Source organism: Buteo buteo, chromosome 11, assembly GCF_964188355.1.
Source record: "Buteo buteo chromosome 11, bButBut1.hap1.1, whole genome shotgun sequence".
Lineage (NCBI taxonomy): Eukaryota > Metazoa > Chordata > Aves > Accipitriformes > Accipitridae > Buteo > Buteo buteo.
In genome coordinates this window covers 3392132-3408999 of record NC_134181.1, presented here as the reverse complement: position 1 = coordinate 3408999, position 16868 = coordinate 3392132, and the positions used below count along the sequence as shown (strand labels likewise).

The window sequence follows — 16868 nt, the reverse complement described above, 5'->3', positions numbered from 1 at the left end:
CGAGTCCTCAGCGGCAGCGTTAACCCCCTATTTCACCCACATGCAAGCAGCTGGGACAGGGAGAGACAATTTGAGGTCTCTGCCAGGCAAGAACTAAGGCAGATCTTTTCCCCTACCCCAGCAGCTTCCCAAGAGCGATGCTACCACACGGACTGCGAAAAGACTGGCAATGTCAGCCCCGAGCCTTGAACAGAAACCTCCTGGCCAGGTGGCCACTTAAATAAGTGGCAATAATACCTGTCTCTGATTACACACAGGAGCAGCACTGTGGGGACACAGGATTTCACACAGAGAGCATTAACCCTCTTAGTCCTTGCCCAGCCTGGTAAATGATGGTGGGGACACATGTGGCTTTGACTGGGCAGTGACACCTTCACTTTTACAAGTGTTCTGTTTTTTAATTCGGTGCCATAGCTTTAAAGAATGGACTCGATAGATAGTCAAATAGCAATTGTCAGAAATAGGAAGCAGATAAAGGATTTTATTTAAATAAAGTCTATCTTGCAAATCTATATAAAAAGCCCCCACCTCCTTTTTTATTCACTTTTCTTCACAGTGAGATAGCCTCTGCTGATCCAGGGATCGGCCTAAGAGCATCCTTCTTTTGGGAAACTCAACATCAGCTCCCATCTTTTGGAGATTTTCTGTACTTCCCCACATGAGAGCTTTTCGCCTTGTGTTGAAACGAGCCCCCCTGAGCCCCTGGTCCAGATGTCAAAGCAGTTTGATGCCAGCTTTCCTCTGCAAAAGCTGAATCACAACTCACCAGAGAAACCCAGATTTCCGATAGTCCCGGTACTAATTGACGGGGTGGGATGGAGGGAGGGGAGGGAAGGAGGAACAGAATCATTTGGGGAAACGTTATCTCGGTTGCAAGGAATGGGTAATTTCCCAGGACCGTGTTTTTAGCCTCTCCCACCTTTTCCCTCCTCCTGGCAGAGGAGTGCATCATGCCATCATGGGAATATTTGCACCAGAGCTGGCTGCTGCATCCAGCAGCAGGCCCCCTTCCTCGGCCTTCCAGCCGCACGAGCGAAGAGGTGTTTTACAACACATCAGCCACAGTCCTGAACAAAATATTTTTATTGGATATAGGTTTGGTTTCATAAAGAAAATTGAGAATATAGATTTTTTTTTCCAAAAGGGCATTTATCCGCTAATATACAGAAAGCCTCTATTTATGGCAAAAAAAAAAAAAAAAAATCCTGATTGCTTGTAATGTGTCTGGATTCTTCCTTCTTTAAGAAAAAAGAAAACTTTAGAAACACAGCTGATGTCTTTTTTTTTTTTTTTTTCCTGGTAGTTGTCCGGGTTGTTAACACAGCTACTTCAAAACTCCAAGACCAGCCTCCACAACCCTGCTTCAGTCTTTTTTGGTCAGAAGCAACTGAGCCCAGCAAGACATGGAAAGCAGCTGCATCTCCACGTTTACAACGTGTTTGCTCATCCGTCCCCCCCCTTCTCTGGCCACAGCAGTGAGACGGAAACGCTATCGCGATACTCAAGAAGCACAAGTGCTAGGCAGGGAACCAGCTTGTGTTAACGCCATGCGTTATATACAGTGCTGAGTCAAAGCGAGCAGGATTGTGTGGAATAAGCCTGGATTGTTTGGTCTGCCCTTCTTTCAGCTCCGGTTACCCGATTTTTACCCGCTCGGTGGACTGGGCCGGTAGGGCGATATCAAGAATTATTATGTGCAGGCATCTGTGGGTATTCATAGCAAAACAAAACTCAGCCTCCTCCCCCAGGGATGGAAGGGGTGGGTTTGGTTTTCAAAAGGAGGGAAAAAAAAAAAAAAAGAAGAAAACCGGAGACCCAAAGGGCTCAGCAGAAACCAGGTCTGAGAAACCTGAGGGATGCAAAGACTAAAGGTGCAGAGTGAACCCGATGGGGCTTGGAGGCCAGCGTGGGACCCCCCCACTGCCTGCCTCTACCTCCACCACCCACGGGAAAAGAAAACCAGTTTACCTTTAAAAGTCGATCTGGCGGGGGGGGGGTGGTGGGAGGCAATGGCTAAAGAGAGCTCCGCAGCAAGACGTGCCTTGAAAATGCCCTGAAATCCTGAGTCACCTTTACCATCGCTTTTTTGGTGGGGTTTTGGGGGTTTTTTTGGGGTCTTTACCCGCTTGGTGAGGTCTGAGTCCGGTCTCTCCCTCCCATCTCGCCCCCGGAGCAGCGACCTGGACTGGGTGGGGGGGGTGGGAATAATGAAGGGGCAATTACTGAAAATTAAATACCGCCTCGGAGAAGTGAAGAGGGAAGCAGGAGAGGAAAGGGATGCCGATGTGGTAAAGCCTCCCGTGCACCCGGGAGTCGAACACGAGGGAAGAAGCATCGAGGGCCGGCCCGAACCCACCGTTGGCGACCAAAGAACCGCCGAGGCAACCGACCGGGCTCTCCCGAGCCGTTTTGGGGCTTCCCCCCGGGGGAGGAGGCTGCCTCAAGCCCTGGGCGAGGATGCTTTCGATGCTGAAGCTGCGGCCCCGTGGATCGCTCTTGTGCGGTCCCGGGGGGGCGGCGGCGGCGGCGGCGGCGGCGGGGGGCGGCCGGGACGCGGCGGGGGTCGGGGGAGCGGGGGAGCGGGGAGAAGCCCCGGGGGAACCGGCTTCTCCCCCAGCCGACCTGGGGAGCCCTTGGTCGCCCGTGTCGCCAGCCCCCCTCCCTTTGATCCTCTTGGGCTCGTCGGGGCGAAGGAGCGGTCCCCGTTGGTCGCCACCCGCGGGGACCGCAGCGCTTTTCGCCTCCGGTGGCGCCGGGGTTTTGGGTTTTCTCTTCCTCCGGCGGTAGTTGCCGTTCTCGAACATGTCCAGGCAGCGGGGATCCAAGGTCCAGTAGCTACCTTTGCCGGGTCGTCCCTTTTCCCGGGGCACTTTGACGAAGCAGTCGTTGAGGGAGAGGTTGTGACGGATGCTGTTTTGCCAACCTTGCTTGTTGTCGTGATAGAAAGGGAAACGGTCCATGATAAATTGGTAGATGCCGCTGAGGGTCACCTTCTGCTCCGGAGCTTCTTTGATGGCCATAGCGATGAGGGCGATGTAGCTGTAAGGGGGTTTCTGCGGGGGGTCCTGGTGGGAGATGGTCGAGCTGGGGGAGAAGCCCAGGGCGGCCGGGAGATAAACCATGGAGGGGTTGCCCATGGGGGAGAGGTGGTTGCCGTAGATGTGGCTCATCGCCGGGGGGCTTTTAGCTCCGGGTCTTCCCCTTCGGAGCCGAGCGAAGGGAAGGGGAAGGGTAGGAACCTGGGACGAATCCACCGGGCAGCTATTTGTGCGAGCTCAGATCCCAGCCCTGCCTGAAGGAGCTCGCTCTGCCTCTGTCCCCGCTTCATAGCTCTTAAAAAAAAAAAAAAAAAAAAAGGAGGGAAAAAAAAAAAAGTTAAATAATTGTTGTAAGTTTGCTATTATATGTTGACTTAGCACTGGAAAATAAATTGTCTCTGATAAACAGTCGTTTGTGTTCTCAGCCCACCCACATTAATTAAAATTTCATTGCTACAAAACTCCAAGCTCTCTCCACGTGTCTTGCTGGTACCAGCCAATGGTCTCCGGGTTATTCCTTCATTTGTTTATAGAATTAGTCTGTTGATAAGTCTGCCCACCCAAGTCGAATCAAGCTGTGTTTATTTGGAAAAATTTCCGGGCACCCAATATATAAACGCACTGATCTGATGTTTGAAATATCACGTCCACCCTTTGACGCTGTAAGCACACACAGCAGAGCAGGATGTACACTGCTGGAGCTCGGGGAGGAGCGGGCAAGGATCCCCGCAGGAAAACTGGGGCATTAAACAACCAAAAAAAAAAAAAAAAATTTTTAAAGAAAGGAAGAAAAAGGGATGGATGAGAGAAATCAGCGCTGCGACGGGGAGGAAGGAAAAGGGACTGCCTGGAGGAAAGGGGGGCTCAGGTGTGGTGGGGCTCCCCGGCCGGACCTTGCACCTCTCCTTGTCCCTGTCCCCCCCCCCGGCCACCCCCGGGGCCCGTTCTCGGGAGCAGGCTGGGGGCGAGCCCCGGGCTGAGCCCCGGGCGGGCAGGGCTGCGCCGGGGGAGACGCTCGGGGGTTGCAGCGAGTTTCAGAAAAGGGGAATTTGGCAGGCTCGGGGAGGAGGGTCAGTATTTGTGAATGCGGGCCTGTTGCTTTATATTATGTACTTTCCTGTTTATAACAAGGAGGGGGATTATAACAACTTTACAAGTGCACACAGCTGGCCGGTGCTTACATTAGGAATTTGTGATGCTCTTTTTCTGTATAAACGTCCAGGTTTGGGGCTGTGTTTTCTGTTGTTGGATTTTTTTTTTATATATTTTTTTTTAATTTACTGATGTAACAGCTTTAATCCGAGGCCCCGAGGGATTCCGATGCAGTTGGAGGTGTCGGCTCTTTCCCCAGCTCCCCGCGGCTCAGACCTGCGTTAGACCCCGGGGAGACCCTGTTCCGTGGAGCATCACTTCTCCGGGGGAGGGAAGAGGAGGCCTGAAAGGGATCTCTTCCTCCTTCAGAGAGAAATATCCCATCAGTGCAGCTCCCACGACCGTGCTGGGACTTTTATCTGGCAGGGAAAGAGGTAAAAGCCGGGCTCCGGGGTGGCGATGCCCCCCCACCCCGGACCTCCCTGCAACCCGTGGGGTTTTTCTCCCACTTTCGCTCCCGTCCTGTCCTTCCCCCCAGCAAACCACCGGGTGAAGGGGTTTCACCCCCCGGGGTAAAAAAGTCCTAAAGGCTGCAAGCCTCCATGCGAGTCTGGGAAATACAGCCGGGATGCAGAGGGAGGTGGCTTCTCGGGCGGGGATGGGGGGATCTCCCCGCTCACTGGCTGGTCCCACGCGTGGGAGGGGAAACCCACCCGTCTAACACCGCCCTTGCCGGTAATACCGCATCCCTCCCCCGCGGTGCTCACACCCGCCGGCCCCCCGGGAGCTGCAGGACCCAGCCGGCGTGCATTACATGCGATAAATCCCCAAATAAATTTAAAAAAAAAAGGGGGATGCAGAAGCAGGGATAGAGGAGGGAGGGGTTCCCCTCGCCTCGCCACTGGGGATCAGCACTCCCGGGCAACCCCCCCCCGACCCCGATAGCATCCTCGCCGGGGAGGGATGGGGCTGCTCTAACCCCCCCGACCCATCCTCAGGGCAGCCTTGCTGAGGCCGAGGATCTCCCCCCCCCCGCCCCAATCCCCTTCTCTCCCCACCTCGGGGAGTCCCAAGCTCCTTGGGACACTCCAAGCACGGATTATTAAAACAATAAATACTCGCGTGTACGGCAGGAGACAGGCACAGGGGCTCCCGCTCACTCCCTGAGCTCCCTCCCCCAGTAAAATTCTTCCTTCCTCCTTGTTTTCCCCTCTTCCCGGTAGGAAATCCTCGGAGGCGGGGATGCGGCTTTTCTCTCTGCTCCTTCTTCCCGGTTCATGTCTTGCTTCTCGTCCCTCTCCCGCCGGTGGCAACGCTGGAGCTCACTCCGTTATCCACCCGGGAGCAGCCCTCGGAGCGGCCCCGACGGCTGCCGGGGTGGGGAGAGGGTGGGGGGGAGGCCGGGGAAGCGAGCGGAGTGGAGGAGAGGGGGGTTTGTTGGTGTTGTTATCGTCGTTCTTTTCCTGAACGGGGGAAAAAAAAAAAAAAAAAAGAAAGAAAAAAAACAACAAACCGCGGAGCCGGCGATGGAGGCGCTCCTGGACGTGTTTCCCCTCCTCTCCAGCTGACAAGTCCCTTTTAAAGCAGCAGAGAGGAGTGGGGGGGGAGCAGGGGTGTAAATCAGTGCTCCCCACTCCTTGCTGCATCCCGGCCTGAGGGGAGCAGGGGTATAAATCAGTGCTCCCCACTCCTTGCTGCATCCCGGCCTGAGGGGAGCAGGGGTATAAATCAGTGCTCCCCACTCCTTGCTGCATCCCGGCCCGGGGGGAGCAGGGGTATAAATCAGTGCTCCCCACTCTTGCCGCAGCCCTGCTCGGGGGGAGCGGGGGTGTAAATCAGTGCCTGGCCTGGGCTCCCATAGGCACGACCTCCCAGAGGGGCCCAGCGGGAGCTGCCCACCCTTCGGTCCCTCACCGTGCACGGTGCTGTACAGTTGCAAGGTCGCTCGATATTGACCCGGGGTTGGGGGTATATTTCTTTCTCTCCCGGCCTTTCTGAGCCTGGTATGGACTTTCTGCAAAGTTCCCTCCAAAGTGAGAGAAGAGCTAACGGCCTTACCCAAAAACCTGTCCAGCGCCTTCCCACAGCGAGCTCTAGGGGAGGTGGGATGGCTTCAGGGGGGACCAGACAGCTCCATGCCTGGGTTGTGCCAAGCCCTTGGGGGGGCTTCCTAAAGGGACTGCGTTTTATCCAGGTCCTGCAGCACCAGGGAAATGCTCCCTTGGCCGGGCTGCGGGAATACCCCATGCAGGGACCTTCCTAGCAGGGACAAGCTGGAAAACCACCATCCCTTGCTCTCCCAAAACCCAGAGCTGTCTGGGCTTTCAGACAGGTTTGCAAACCCATAGGTTAATGGCAGCGCAGCAAGAAGTAAATAAATAAAAACCCAAACAAAACAAAACAAAAAAAACCATCCACCATCCTCATCTGCTGCCCGGAACCGTGCTGGGCCCCAGACTGGTGCAACTGGCCATGCAGCAGCTTCAGCCAGCCCCCACTGGGGCTGAGCTTGGCCCTCCTGATCTGCTGCGGGGGGGATTATGAGGGTCTTTCAGCTGCGAGGGCCTATGGCTGTCTGCAGCTCCTACCCTGGGCCTTCGTCCTTCCTCCCTTCCTCCCCCTCTGCCCCAGCTGGGCTGAAGTCACCTGTCACAACAGAGGCCTATCGCGTTATCGACCTCCCTATCTCAGCTTTTAAATACAGCCCCAAAAAGGTCCCTGCACCCCCACTTTGCTCTCACCTCACCTGTGAAATCAGCCCACAAAAAAAAAAAGCTCCCCACGGGAAGGCCTGGGGGACACACACACGACACTGGGGCTCGACGGAGAGGGGCAGGGGGGGTCTGACCCCCACACCAGAACGGGGCACAGCAAAGGGACAACGGTCTCAGCCCCCAGCCCCTGCCCCTGGGAGGGGGGCTGGCTGCCCACCCTGCTCCCGATGCGGTTCCCAGCCTGTGGGAAGGCCTGATCCTGCAAGGTCCCAGACCCACACTGCTCTCAGCACCTGATAGAGGGCTTTTCTTTTTCTGCCAAGCTCCTGAAATCATCTTCGAAGCCGGAGTGCAGCAGGGTGGGGAGAGGGAGAGAAGCTGGGAGCAGCGCAGACCCCACGGGGGAGCATCCCACTGGGACGGGGTGGGAAAAAACTCACCAACAATGTGTTGGGGGGGGAAGAGAGGGGACCCCCAAAGCACAGCTCAAGCTGTGGCCCCCCCAGGAACTGTCCAGCAGCAGCGGGGGGGGGGGGGGGCAGAAGGTTGCAGACCCCCGGGGGGGGACACCCCAGCCCCGCACCCCTGCCCACGGCCGAGGGGAAGGGTCCCCGTCTGCCCAGCGCCCTTAGCCAGCGTAGGAAGATGTGGGAGCATCAGCAGGGATTTCTCGACCGCGTGTGGGAAAACCCACAGCAAGCACCTGACTCCAGCCACCTCCGGGAGGGAGGGCAGGCACCCACCCAATGCTCCCCCGCCGCTGGGCTCCACGCAGGGAGAAAACCCGTGGGGAAAGGGGTCTGGACAGGGGAAAAATTCTTCCCCGCTTTGTTTTTCTTTTACCCTATTTATTTTCTTTTTACCCTTTCACCCTATTTTTTTTTACCCTATTAATTTTTTTTTTACTCTTTACCCTATTTATTTTCTCTCTTTAAAAGAGCACTTTGGGTTTTGTTGCATTAAAAAAAGAAAAAAGAAAAAAGAAAAAAAAAGAAAAACCACCCTCTGAGAGCCAGGAAAAATGGCAAGAGTTTTACAAGAATGTTCCTTAAAATACAGATCAAGTGAGGCTCGGACGTTTTTTCTCATTTAAATCGAGAGTTTCGGTGCTTTTTGCCAGCTTTCTAGCGCATGCGAATTTTACCCCATCAAAACCAATTTAAATCATCGATTTGAACAGCCTACCACGGGTATAACCGCTCGCGAACCCAGCCAGGGCTACGAGGGGTATTGGGGGGCTGCGGGAGGTGAAACGGGGGGCACGGCCGGGAAATGTTGGACGGCTGAACCTCTGCAACATCTGGGCAGCTGGGAAAGGAGCCGGGCTCCAGCAAGCTGGGCTTGACAAGTCCCAAAGAGCCCTCCTAAATTCTGCTTCAGGCTTTACCGGCATTTCCACGCCTTTAGCATCGCTATTCCCCCGCACTTCTGGGCTTGGTTAAAGGTGCTTTAAGAGGTTAAGGTTGTTTTGGGGAAAAGGCACAACATCTGTCAGTGCCCGGCATTGCAAACAGGAGCTTAAGTAGAGATAAAGAAGGTTAAAATCAGCCAAAACTTCAATACGGCAGAGGATTTAAAACCCGTAAAATTATTCTGAAGTGAACTTTCCGCCTTGTTTTTAGACTCCGCGGTGAGTCCGGGTTTAAACGACGGCTCTTATCACCCGCACCCACTCCTGCCCTTTCGGGCTTCCTTTGGGAAAGAAAAAAAAAAAAAAAAAGGAAGATTCTGGGTTTTTTTCCGTGGTGGGAAGAGCGGGCTCCGGGCGCTGAGATCCGCGGAGCACCGCGCAAGGCCTGCGCAAGGGCAGCAGAAATCCTCCTCCTTGCGGCCCCCCCACCCCTTTATTTATTATTTTTTTTATCCCGTTCTCCCCATCGGAGGCCTGGGAAATTTCTCTAAATTTCAAGCTGGCCAAGGATTTGGGAGAGAGGGAGAGAGCCGGTGCTCAGACCCTGCCGCCCCCGCGGTGCCTTATTCGTTTCCCCCCCGCCCCTCCGCAGTTGTATAATTTCCAGCTCTCCACGTGAACTAAACCTTTTATCAAAGAAATAACCGTAATAAGAAACCTTTAGGCTCCAGGAAAACGACTTTGTTTTAAAAACCACCGGGTTTCCGCACGAAGGAAAGGTGAAGGGAGAAAAATCTGCAAAAAACACGTATATACACAGACAAGCGCCAGACTTGGAGCAGAAAAAAACAGCATGGATTTATTTTAAGGTAAGTACAACAATTAGGACCACATAAGACAAACGAACTTTGAAGCAGGTTAAAGCAAATAGTCCTTAGGAATGGTCAAGTTGAAATCTATTATACAAAACATCACACGTCGTAAATAATAATAAAAAAGTATCAGATACTTTGTCTTTTTTTTTTTCCTTTCAAAAAAAAAATCCACCAGCAAAAAATAAATTATTTCCTCGTCTTGCGAAAAGAACAGCTCTAAACCGAAAGAAACTCTATTGCATAATTGTACACAGAGGAAGAAGAAGAACAAGAAATCACTTGTCATTAATTTGGAAGTTAGGAATCGTTGGGCGAGACAAAAATAATCCAGTGAACTCAACTTTAAATATTATATTAATGGCTCTGAAAATCAGCCTGATTAGAAATCCACACATTTTTTACAGCACAACAGAGAACTTAAAAAATACCCAGGACATATATTTATATATATATATTTATATACTTTTTTCTTTTAAAACGTATAAATGGATGTTGTGATATTGGTCCATAACTTATTTTTCTGAGACCCCCTATACTTTAGCATATAAAATTTGCCACTTTTAGATAGACATATATATATAGAATTATTCCTTTTTTTTTTTTTAATTTTTTTGGTTTTGTTAGGAGAGATCCCCCTTTTCAAGTAGAATTTACTTGCCCGGAATTTAGAGGAGGCCCGAAACGGGAATCTACAAACTCTGTGGCTCCCAGGTCCACGGGGGAAGCTGTCAGATTTATTTCATTTATTTTTTTTTTCCTGCGTCCGAAGCGTTTGGTGCGGTTTTATTTCTCCCGATTCTTTTTTAATAATAATAATTAATAATAATTTTTTTTTTTAATTTTTGGGGGGTTGGTTGGGGGTTGGTTGGGGGTTTTTTTTTGGCAGATGGCCCTGGGCGGGGGGGTGGGGGGGGGCAGTGAGGAGGGGGGTGGCGGCTACTCAGTACTTAGTGCAGTCGTAGGAGTAAGGGGCGGCGTGGCGGTATAGGGAGGGCGCGGATCTGTAGGGGATCTGACAGGCGGAGTTGCTGCTCACCTGGTGGTCGCTGAGCGAGGCGCTCTCCATCCCCAGCCGGTGCGAAGTGAACATTTCCCGAACGTTGGGAAAAGTCTGCTGCTGAGTACCAAAAGCGTGCCCGGGCAGGTGGCTCAACTCAGCCCCGTGATTGAGGTACCAAGAAGCGCTGGCTTGCCCCCCCCCCGCTCCTCCTCCTCCTCCTCCTCCACCACCGTGGGGATGCCCGGTCCCCAGGGCACCCTCCTGCCCCGGGGGCAAGCTCAGGGTACCGAGGGGCGACGGGGCACCGGTGGGATGCTCGTTCAAGCCCTCCTCCAGAGCCGAGGGGGGGACGCACATGTGGCCCGACCTCTCGCCGCTGTAAAGGCTCATAGCCCGCACGCTGCAGTGGTAGCTCCCACTAGTGTCCAGGGCTTGGCTACACGCCGCGCCGTAGCCCGTAGGTTGCCCACCCGGGTAGCCCAAAGGCATAGAAGCTCCCGTCCTGCCCGAAGAAGCACTCACCGGGCTGAGATCCCCCGCGGGGGAGGTCCGTAAGGTCATGATGCTTTCCACGCTGAAGCCCGGTAACCCGTTACCGGCGGGGTGATGCTCCGGGAGGGGAGCTTCGGGGGAAGAGGCGGCGGGGGGTGATGCTGCGCTGCGGGGACTGTCCCGCAAAGCCCCGCCGCTGGCCGGGCTCAGCGTTTCCACCTTGGTGATGACGGGCAGGTCGGGGGATGCCGTCTCGCTTTTGATGACCACTTTCTTCTCGGAAGCCGGCGCCGAGGCGGAGGAGGAGGAGGAAGAGGAGGAGGAAGCTTCCTTAGGGAGCTCGGCGCCGGGTAAACCGGGGGGTTTGGGTTGCTCCTTCAGCAGCCGTTCCCGGGCCTCCTCCTTTTCTTTGGAGACGTCCTTCTTCTTGAAGCGGCGGCGGCGGCGGAGAAAGCTGCCGTTCTCGAACATGTTGTAGGAGTCGGGGTCGAGGGTCCAGTAGCTGCCCTTGCCGGGTTTTTTGTCGTCTCGGGGCACCTTGACGAAGCACTCGTTGAGGGAGAGGTTGTGGCGGATGCTGTTCTGCCAGCCCTGCTTGTTCTCTCGGTAGAAGGGGAAGCGGTCCATGATGAACTGGTAAATCCCATTGAGCGTGATCTTCTTGTCGGGGGCGTTCTGGATGGCCATGGTGATGAGGGCGATGTAGCTGTAAGGGGGTTTCACCAGGTCCTTGGGGGCGGCGGGTTGGTGGGGGTGGTAGGGGCCGTAGGAACGACCCATGCCGGCCGCGTACTGCTCGGCGTGGCCCGAATAAACGCTCATGGGGTTGCCCATGCCGCCGTATGTCCCCGCCGTCCGGTAGTAGTTCTGCTCGCTTAAATACGGCACCACTCCCAAAGCGTTGGGGTCCGAGACGGAGTAGCGAGCCTGCATCATGGAGAACGGGGCGGGGGGGGGGCTTCCCGCGGCCGGGCAGGAGATGAAGAGGAGGAGGAGGAGGAGGAAGAGGGTGGAAGGGCCTCGCCCCCCCCGGCCGGCACCCCCTCTGCGGAGAAGGAAGAGGGGAGAGAGGGAGAGAGCGGGAGACGAGAGAGAGAGTCTCGGAGACGAGCTAAATCCCAGCGTGTCCTCTAGCAGCGGCACGGCAGCAGCATCCTTCGGGGGCTGGGTGGTCTCCGGCGGCCTCTCCCTCCCGCTTTATTACCGTGATTCTTGCATACACACCTACCGCTGAGGCGGGGAGCCCGGGGGAGGGGAAAGGGGGGGAAGGTTTGGGAGAAGGGAGGGGGGGCGGGGAGGGGGTAAAAAAGCCCTGTTCTCGCAGGAAAAGGGAATTATTAAAGAAAAAAAAAAAGGGGGAAAAAAAAAAAAAAAAAGCGCAGCCTTGCGGAAACCCAGTTCTTGTCACAACAACGGCCCAGAAATCTTCCGGAGCCCTCGGGGCCCCTGGCGAAAGATGCGCGGGGTATTGGAGAGGGGTGGGGGGGGTGGATTTAGCGCGGAGCCGCCCAGCTCCTCGGCCGCCTCCGCGGAGCTTCAAAACTCACCCCGCGCCGCCGGGCCGGTTTTTGACTTCCCGCTGGCTCCGCCCCCTCCGCCGCCACCCTTCGCCAATGGCGGAGCTCGCCCCTCCGCCCCAGCAGCCAATGGGAGGGAGGCGGCGGGGGATGCGGGTGGAATCGGGGGGGGGGGGGGGAGCGCGGGGGCGCGCCCGCGCGCGCCCGCCCGCCTTACTCTGAAATCATAGATACAGGCATTAAAAAAAAAAAATATATATATATTCCTCTCCCCCTTTCTTTCTATAATTTTAACGGTTTGGCCCCAAAAGGAGCCGGCGCCCGGGGGCTCTGCTCGCCCGCGGTACCTTCCCTCTGCGCTGCATCAAAAAGCCAAGTTTTTAACTTTTTTTAATTTTTTTTTGTCTTTTTTTTTTTTTTTTTTTTTTTTGTGGAGCCAGGTTGATCTCAAGGACGGCGCGAGTCGCGACACCCCGCTTATCCCCGCATCGCCCCGTCATGCCGACATAATGGTGCCCCTGTGCCGGGCAGGTTCTTTCTTTTTTTTTCCCTCTTTATTTCAATATATTTAATTGAAGTGAAATAGCCCGGCGGTCCCTCGCCTGGCGCCGGGAAAGGCCACCGGGTCCCCTCCCCACGTTGCATCGCCCGGTGGCGGGTGGCAGCTGGGGGCTCAGAGGTTCCTCTGCCGCTTTGGGGAAGTTTGAGGGTATTTTTTTCATTTCATTTCATTTCATTTTTTAAAGAAAACAGTGGGCGCACTTAAGTGGCGCTTTTTTTTTTTTTTTTCCGTTCCGGCCATTGAGGCGGATTTTCTTGTGCCTGTGAAATCCGCCCCTCTGCCTTTTCTCTAATGATTTCATTAGAGGCAATCAGAGCGGGACAATTAGGGACGCATGGTGACCAAGTGTAAACTCAGGTATTGGGAAAACTGCTGCGAGCTGCCCTGTCCCACCCGGGAAAAAGCGTGGATCTGCCTAGCGAAGAAATGAAGGTGGGAAACGGCGAATTCCCCCCTCCCCGCTCCGAAAAAAAAACACAAAAAAACCCCAAACAAACAAAAAAAACCAACCCCCCAAAACCCCAACAAAAAAAATAGTCACTGCAAAATCGATTCGAGCCCGAAGAGACCGAGATAAGGTTGAAATTAATTAGCTGTCACTTCGGCAGGGCTCCTTCCCGCTGCCTCCCCCCTTGCTCCTGCCCTGATTTCTAAGCGGTGATCTTTTGGTTTCTTACACTGTAATTCTGACTTTCCCTCCTGGTAATTTGTGTGGCTTCGTAAGGCTTTAAACAAAGATTATTTTTTTTTTGCCCCAAAGTCAGATTGTGATTTTTGGTGGTACGAAGGGTCCCTTCCCCGCTCCCAGCCGGGGCGGTGGGGACGAGACCGCGGCCGGCTCCGGCCGTGGGAACTCGGCGGTGCTGTTAATTACCGGAGATTTTCTTAATAAGAAAGGAAACGATTTTATGAGATAGCCCAGGAAAAAAAAATAAAAATAAAATAAAAAATAAGAGGCAGCTCCTCTACAAGGAGGTATGGTTAAAAATGATCTGCGATGGAAAAATTGATTGGGAAGTTTCGCCGGACGCTTCGAAATTATTACTTAATTTTGATGGAAATAAACGTAAGTGTCCTGGGAGGGTTTCATCAACCGAACAAACGTCCGGGGCATTTTTTTTTAATGAAAACAAATAGTAAATTCTGCGACGTTTGCTGATATTTTTCATGTAAATGTACGGCCATCGAGAAAACATTTTATTCTTTTTTTTTCTTCCCTGGAATAATTTGAGAACGACTTCGCGTTTTTCTCTCCGGCTTTCAAAGAAATCGTATTTCTCATAAAAACTAGGGCGTTTGCTTAGCGTACACAAGCACACAGGATTTCTTAAACCAACGTAACTCTTTACAAGGCAGGAATTTTTGAATGCAAAAGCTTGAGCAAAGCCACCCCCGCGGCGTCCTAGAGCTGTCCCTTCCTAGAAGCCTGGGACGCTCTCGAGAAATAACCTTGGTCGGATCTTACCTCTCCTCGGCTGAAAACTTTACCGAGATGAATTTCTACAGAAAAACCAAGAAGCAGCAATAGGTCTTTGCTTGCTGCAGCTGGGAACTTAACAGAGACTTAAAACAAGGGGCTGGGAAAATCCCAAACTTCAAATTGCAGGAAGAAAAAAGCGCAAAAAAAAAAAAAAATCATCATTAGGAAAAATAACCAGCTTCCAAACGGGGGGAGCGCAAAGAGAGGAGTCCTTTCAAGCAAGAGAGCAAAAAGCACGGGGGGGAAAGGCTTTCTCCTCCCGGGCACGGCGGGTTTTCCTCTCCGTTCCTCTGCGGGAACCCCGGGAGCGGCGTTTTCCCGAATCACCCCAAGAGCCGCCGGCGGGGGGAGACGGCGGTTTTCCCTCCGCAGCTTTTATTTCCCTTCGGCGACCACCCGAAAGCAACTAACCCGACCCCTTTCCCTCCTCGGGGGGCTCTCCCCAGGCCGATGTGTCCCCCCACCGGGGGCGGGCGGGTGCTCGGTGCGGCGGGTGCTCGGCGCTGCCGGTTCCCGGCGCGGTCGGTTCCCGGGGCGGCCGGTGCTCGGCATGTTCACCTGCCCGCCCCGGGGGGGTTTTACACGGCGTGTGCTGCCCCCCAGGGGACACCGAGGGGTTTGCACCGCCGTACCGGCACCGCACCGGCACCGGCTGCCCGCCCCCGGGGTCTCCCGGTTGTGCGGGAGTACGGCCGGGGGGAGGTTGGAGAGGGGACAGAGAAGGAGAGATGGGGAGAAAGGAGGAGAGGGGGAAAAATGGGGGGTGTGCGGGGCCGGAATGGGACAGGGGGTCAAAGAAAGAGAAGGCGAGTGAGCGAGCAGGCAAAAAAGAAAGAGGGAGAAGTGTGAGAGAGAGAAAGAGAATGGAGAATGGGGACAAGAGAGAAAGGAAGCGTGAGAGTGGGAGAAAGAGAGAAACAAAGAGAGAGAAAGGGAGAAAGAAGGAAGGAAGGAAGGAAAGAGGGGGGAGAGGAGGAAAGAGAGAGAAAGGAAGAAAGAAGAGAAAGAGGGAAAGACAAAGAAAGAGGGAAACAAAAAGAGAAAAAGAGAGAAAGAGAAAGAAAGAAAGAGAGAGAAAGGAACAGAAAAGCAACATCTTGGCAATGCAAACAGTGGCATCAGTCCAGCTAAGACCCACCGGTGCACACAGCTTTCCGCTCGTTCACCAGTTTTGCCTCTGTACTGGTGACCGACCCAGGAGAGAGCACCCACCGCTGGCTACAGGGGGTGACACAAACCCCACACCTATTTTCCAGCAGTGAGCGATGTTGCCGGGATCAAACAGGTTAGCCGGGGCCGGCCCCACCTGCCCTAATGTGCCTCCTTTGCCAGGCTATTTCGTAAGCACAAAAATTCAGTCATGCGCTGCTTATGCACACAAGGAAATCCACTTCACAGTGGTCTGAAAGACTAGTTCCTAGTACCCAGCTAATACACTGTGCGAATGAAAACCTCATTAAAAACCGCTGCCTTTAAAATTTGTAGCCTATTTTTAATTTTCAATATTGAAAACCAAGTGGAGTGATATCGCTAGTTCAGTGCTCCTCTTTGGGTCCAGTTTGTCTGTTTTCCGTGGCTGCCCTTGTGTGTTCAGCCTGCCCTTCAGAGAAATGATTCCCGCAGGACAAGGAGTTTCTTCCTGCATTGTTCACAGGCTTTGTATTAATCTGGCACTCCCTTTTTCTAGGTGTTTTCACAAACTGTGAGTGTTTCAAGCAAGAGCTGCATTTTGTCTTTTGTATGAAAGCCCAGGGTCCTTTTTTTTTTGACCTCTTTCACTAGAGTATTTTATGCAATTTGGTAAAATTGATGTTAGAAGTGATTCAGGCACCTCCAGTAGACTAACTCCATCTATAAGGATGTCTGCTTCCCACTGAAAAGAGAGGCTTTCCAGTGGCATCCGTACAAGTCGCATCAAGCTGCTAGAGCTGATGCTAAAGGCTGCAGTACATGTGATAGAAGAGACCCTGGAAAAGTGATTTGGAGCCAATTTCAGACGTGTAGAATCAAAGCAGAGAACTGAACCAGCAGAAAAGATGTCACCTATTAGCAAACTCCTCGCTTGCTTAAGGCAAAGTACCCCTATTTCTAGAAAGCCAGCTCAGGCCCTCTTTTTTGGAAGCCAAATCCACGTAAGGAACAGCTTTTACTGAGCATCTTGCATGGAGGTTGGAGGGAGATGTAGGTGGTCTGGTAGGATCTCAGCCCCCCTTGACTGCTAATGCATTAATTAACGGCACCATTGCTACCTCACTCGCTTTCCCTTCCTCAAAGGAGAGGAGGAAGAGAGTGTGTTGGAGTGGAAACAAGTCCCACAAGCCGCAGCGTGGCGATTTTGGGTGACAGCGGACAGACGGACAGCGTCAGCACTCGCAGCCTGGGAGTGCAAATCGCAATGCTAAATTACAGAGAGGTTGTAAATTGCTCACCAAAGGCCCGATCCTGAACTCCCCGCAGAGATATCAAAGTCGCTGGGAGTTTTCCGTGAGTAGGAAGTGGAGGAATGAGCTTCAAACATTTAGGCCCAGCTCCACATGGGTGGTCTATTATGCCTGGATGGATTCCCACTGGCTCCAGCAGCACTCTGAGGTAGTGAAAAGGCTCTTCCTAAATACACCCCATTGCAGAACCAGAGCTCTAAGCACTTTCTTTGAATGCTTACGACAGACCTCGGTGGAAAGGTGAAGCCTCAGGCTCACCGCAGCTGCTCCGCAGCATTTAGCCCAATGCGTTGATATTAAACCGAG

General features: G+C 53.5%; 2 protein-coding genes across 2 annotated transcripts; both read right to left on the bottom strand.

Annotated features, from left to right (window-relative positions):
• Window positions 1-1424: 1424 nt before the first annotated feature.
• On the bottom strand, window positions 1425-4969 carry FOXL1 (forkhead box L1). The gene is made up of 2 exons (XM_075039365.1): window positions 4220-4969; window positions 1425-3332 (listed from the first exon to the last, which is right to left on the bottom strand). The coding sequence occupies exon 2, from the start codon at window positions 3168-3170 to the stop codon at window positions 2220-2222; it is 951 nt and encodes a 316-aa protein (XP_074895466.1). The 5' UTR covers window positions 3171-3332; window positions 4220-4969; the 3' UTR covers window positions 1425-2219.
• A 4057-nt stretch (window positions 4970-9026) lies between these two features.
• Window positions 9027-12418, bottom strand: FOXC2 (forkhead box C2). The gene has a single exon (XM_075039364.1). The coding sequence runs from the start codon at window positions 11496-11498 to the stop codon at window positions 10011-10013; it is 1488 nt and encodes a 495-aa protein (XP_074895465.1). The 5' UTR covers window positions 11499-12418; the 3' UTR covers window positions 9027-10010.
• Window positions 12419-16868: the final 4450 nt, after the last annotated feature.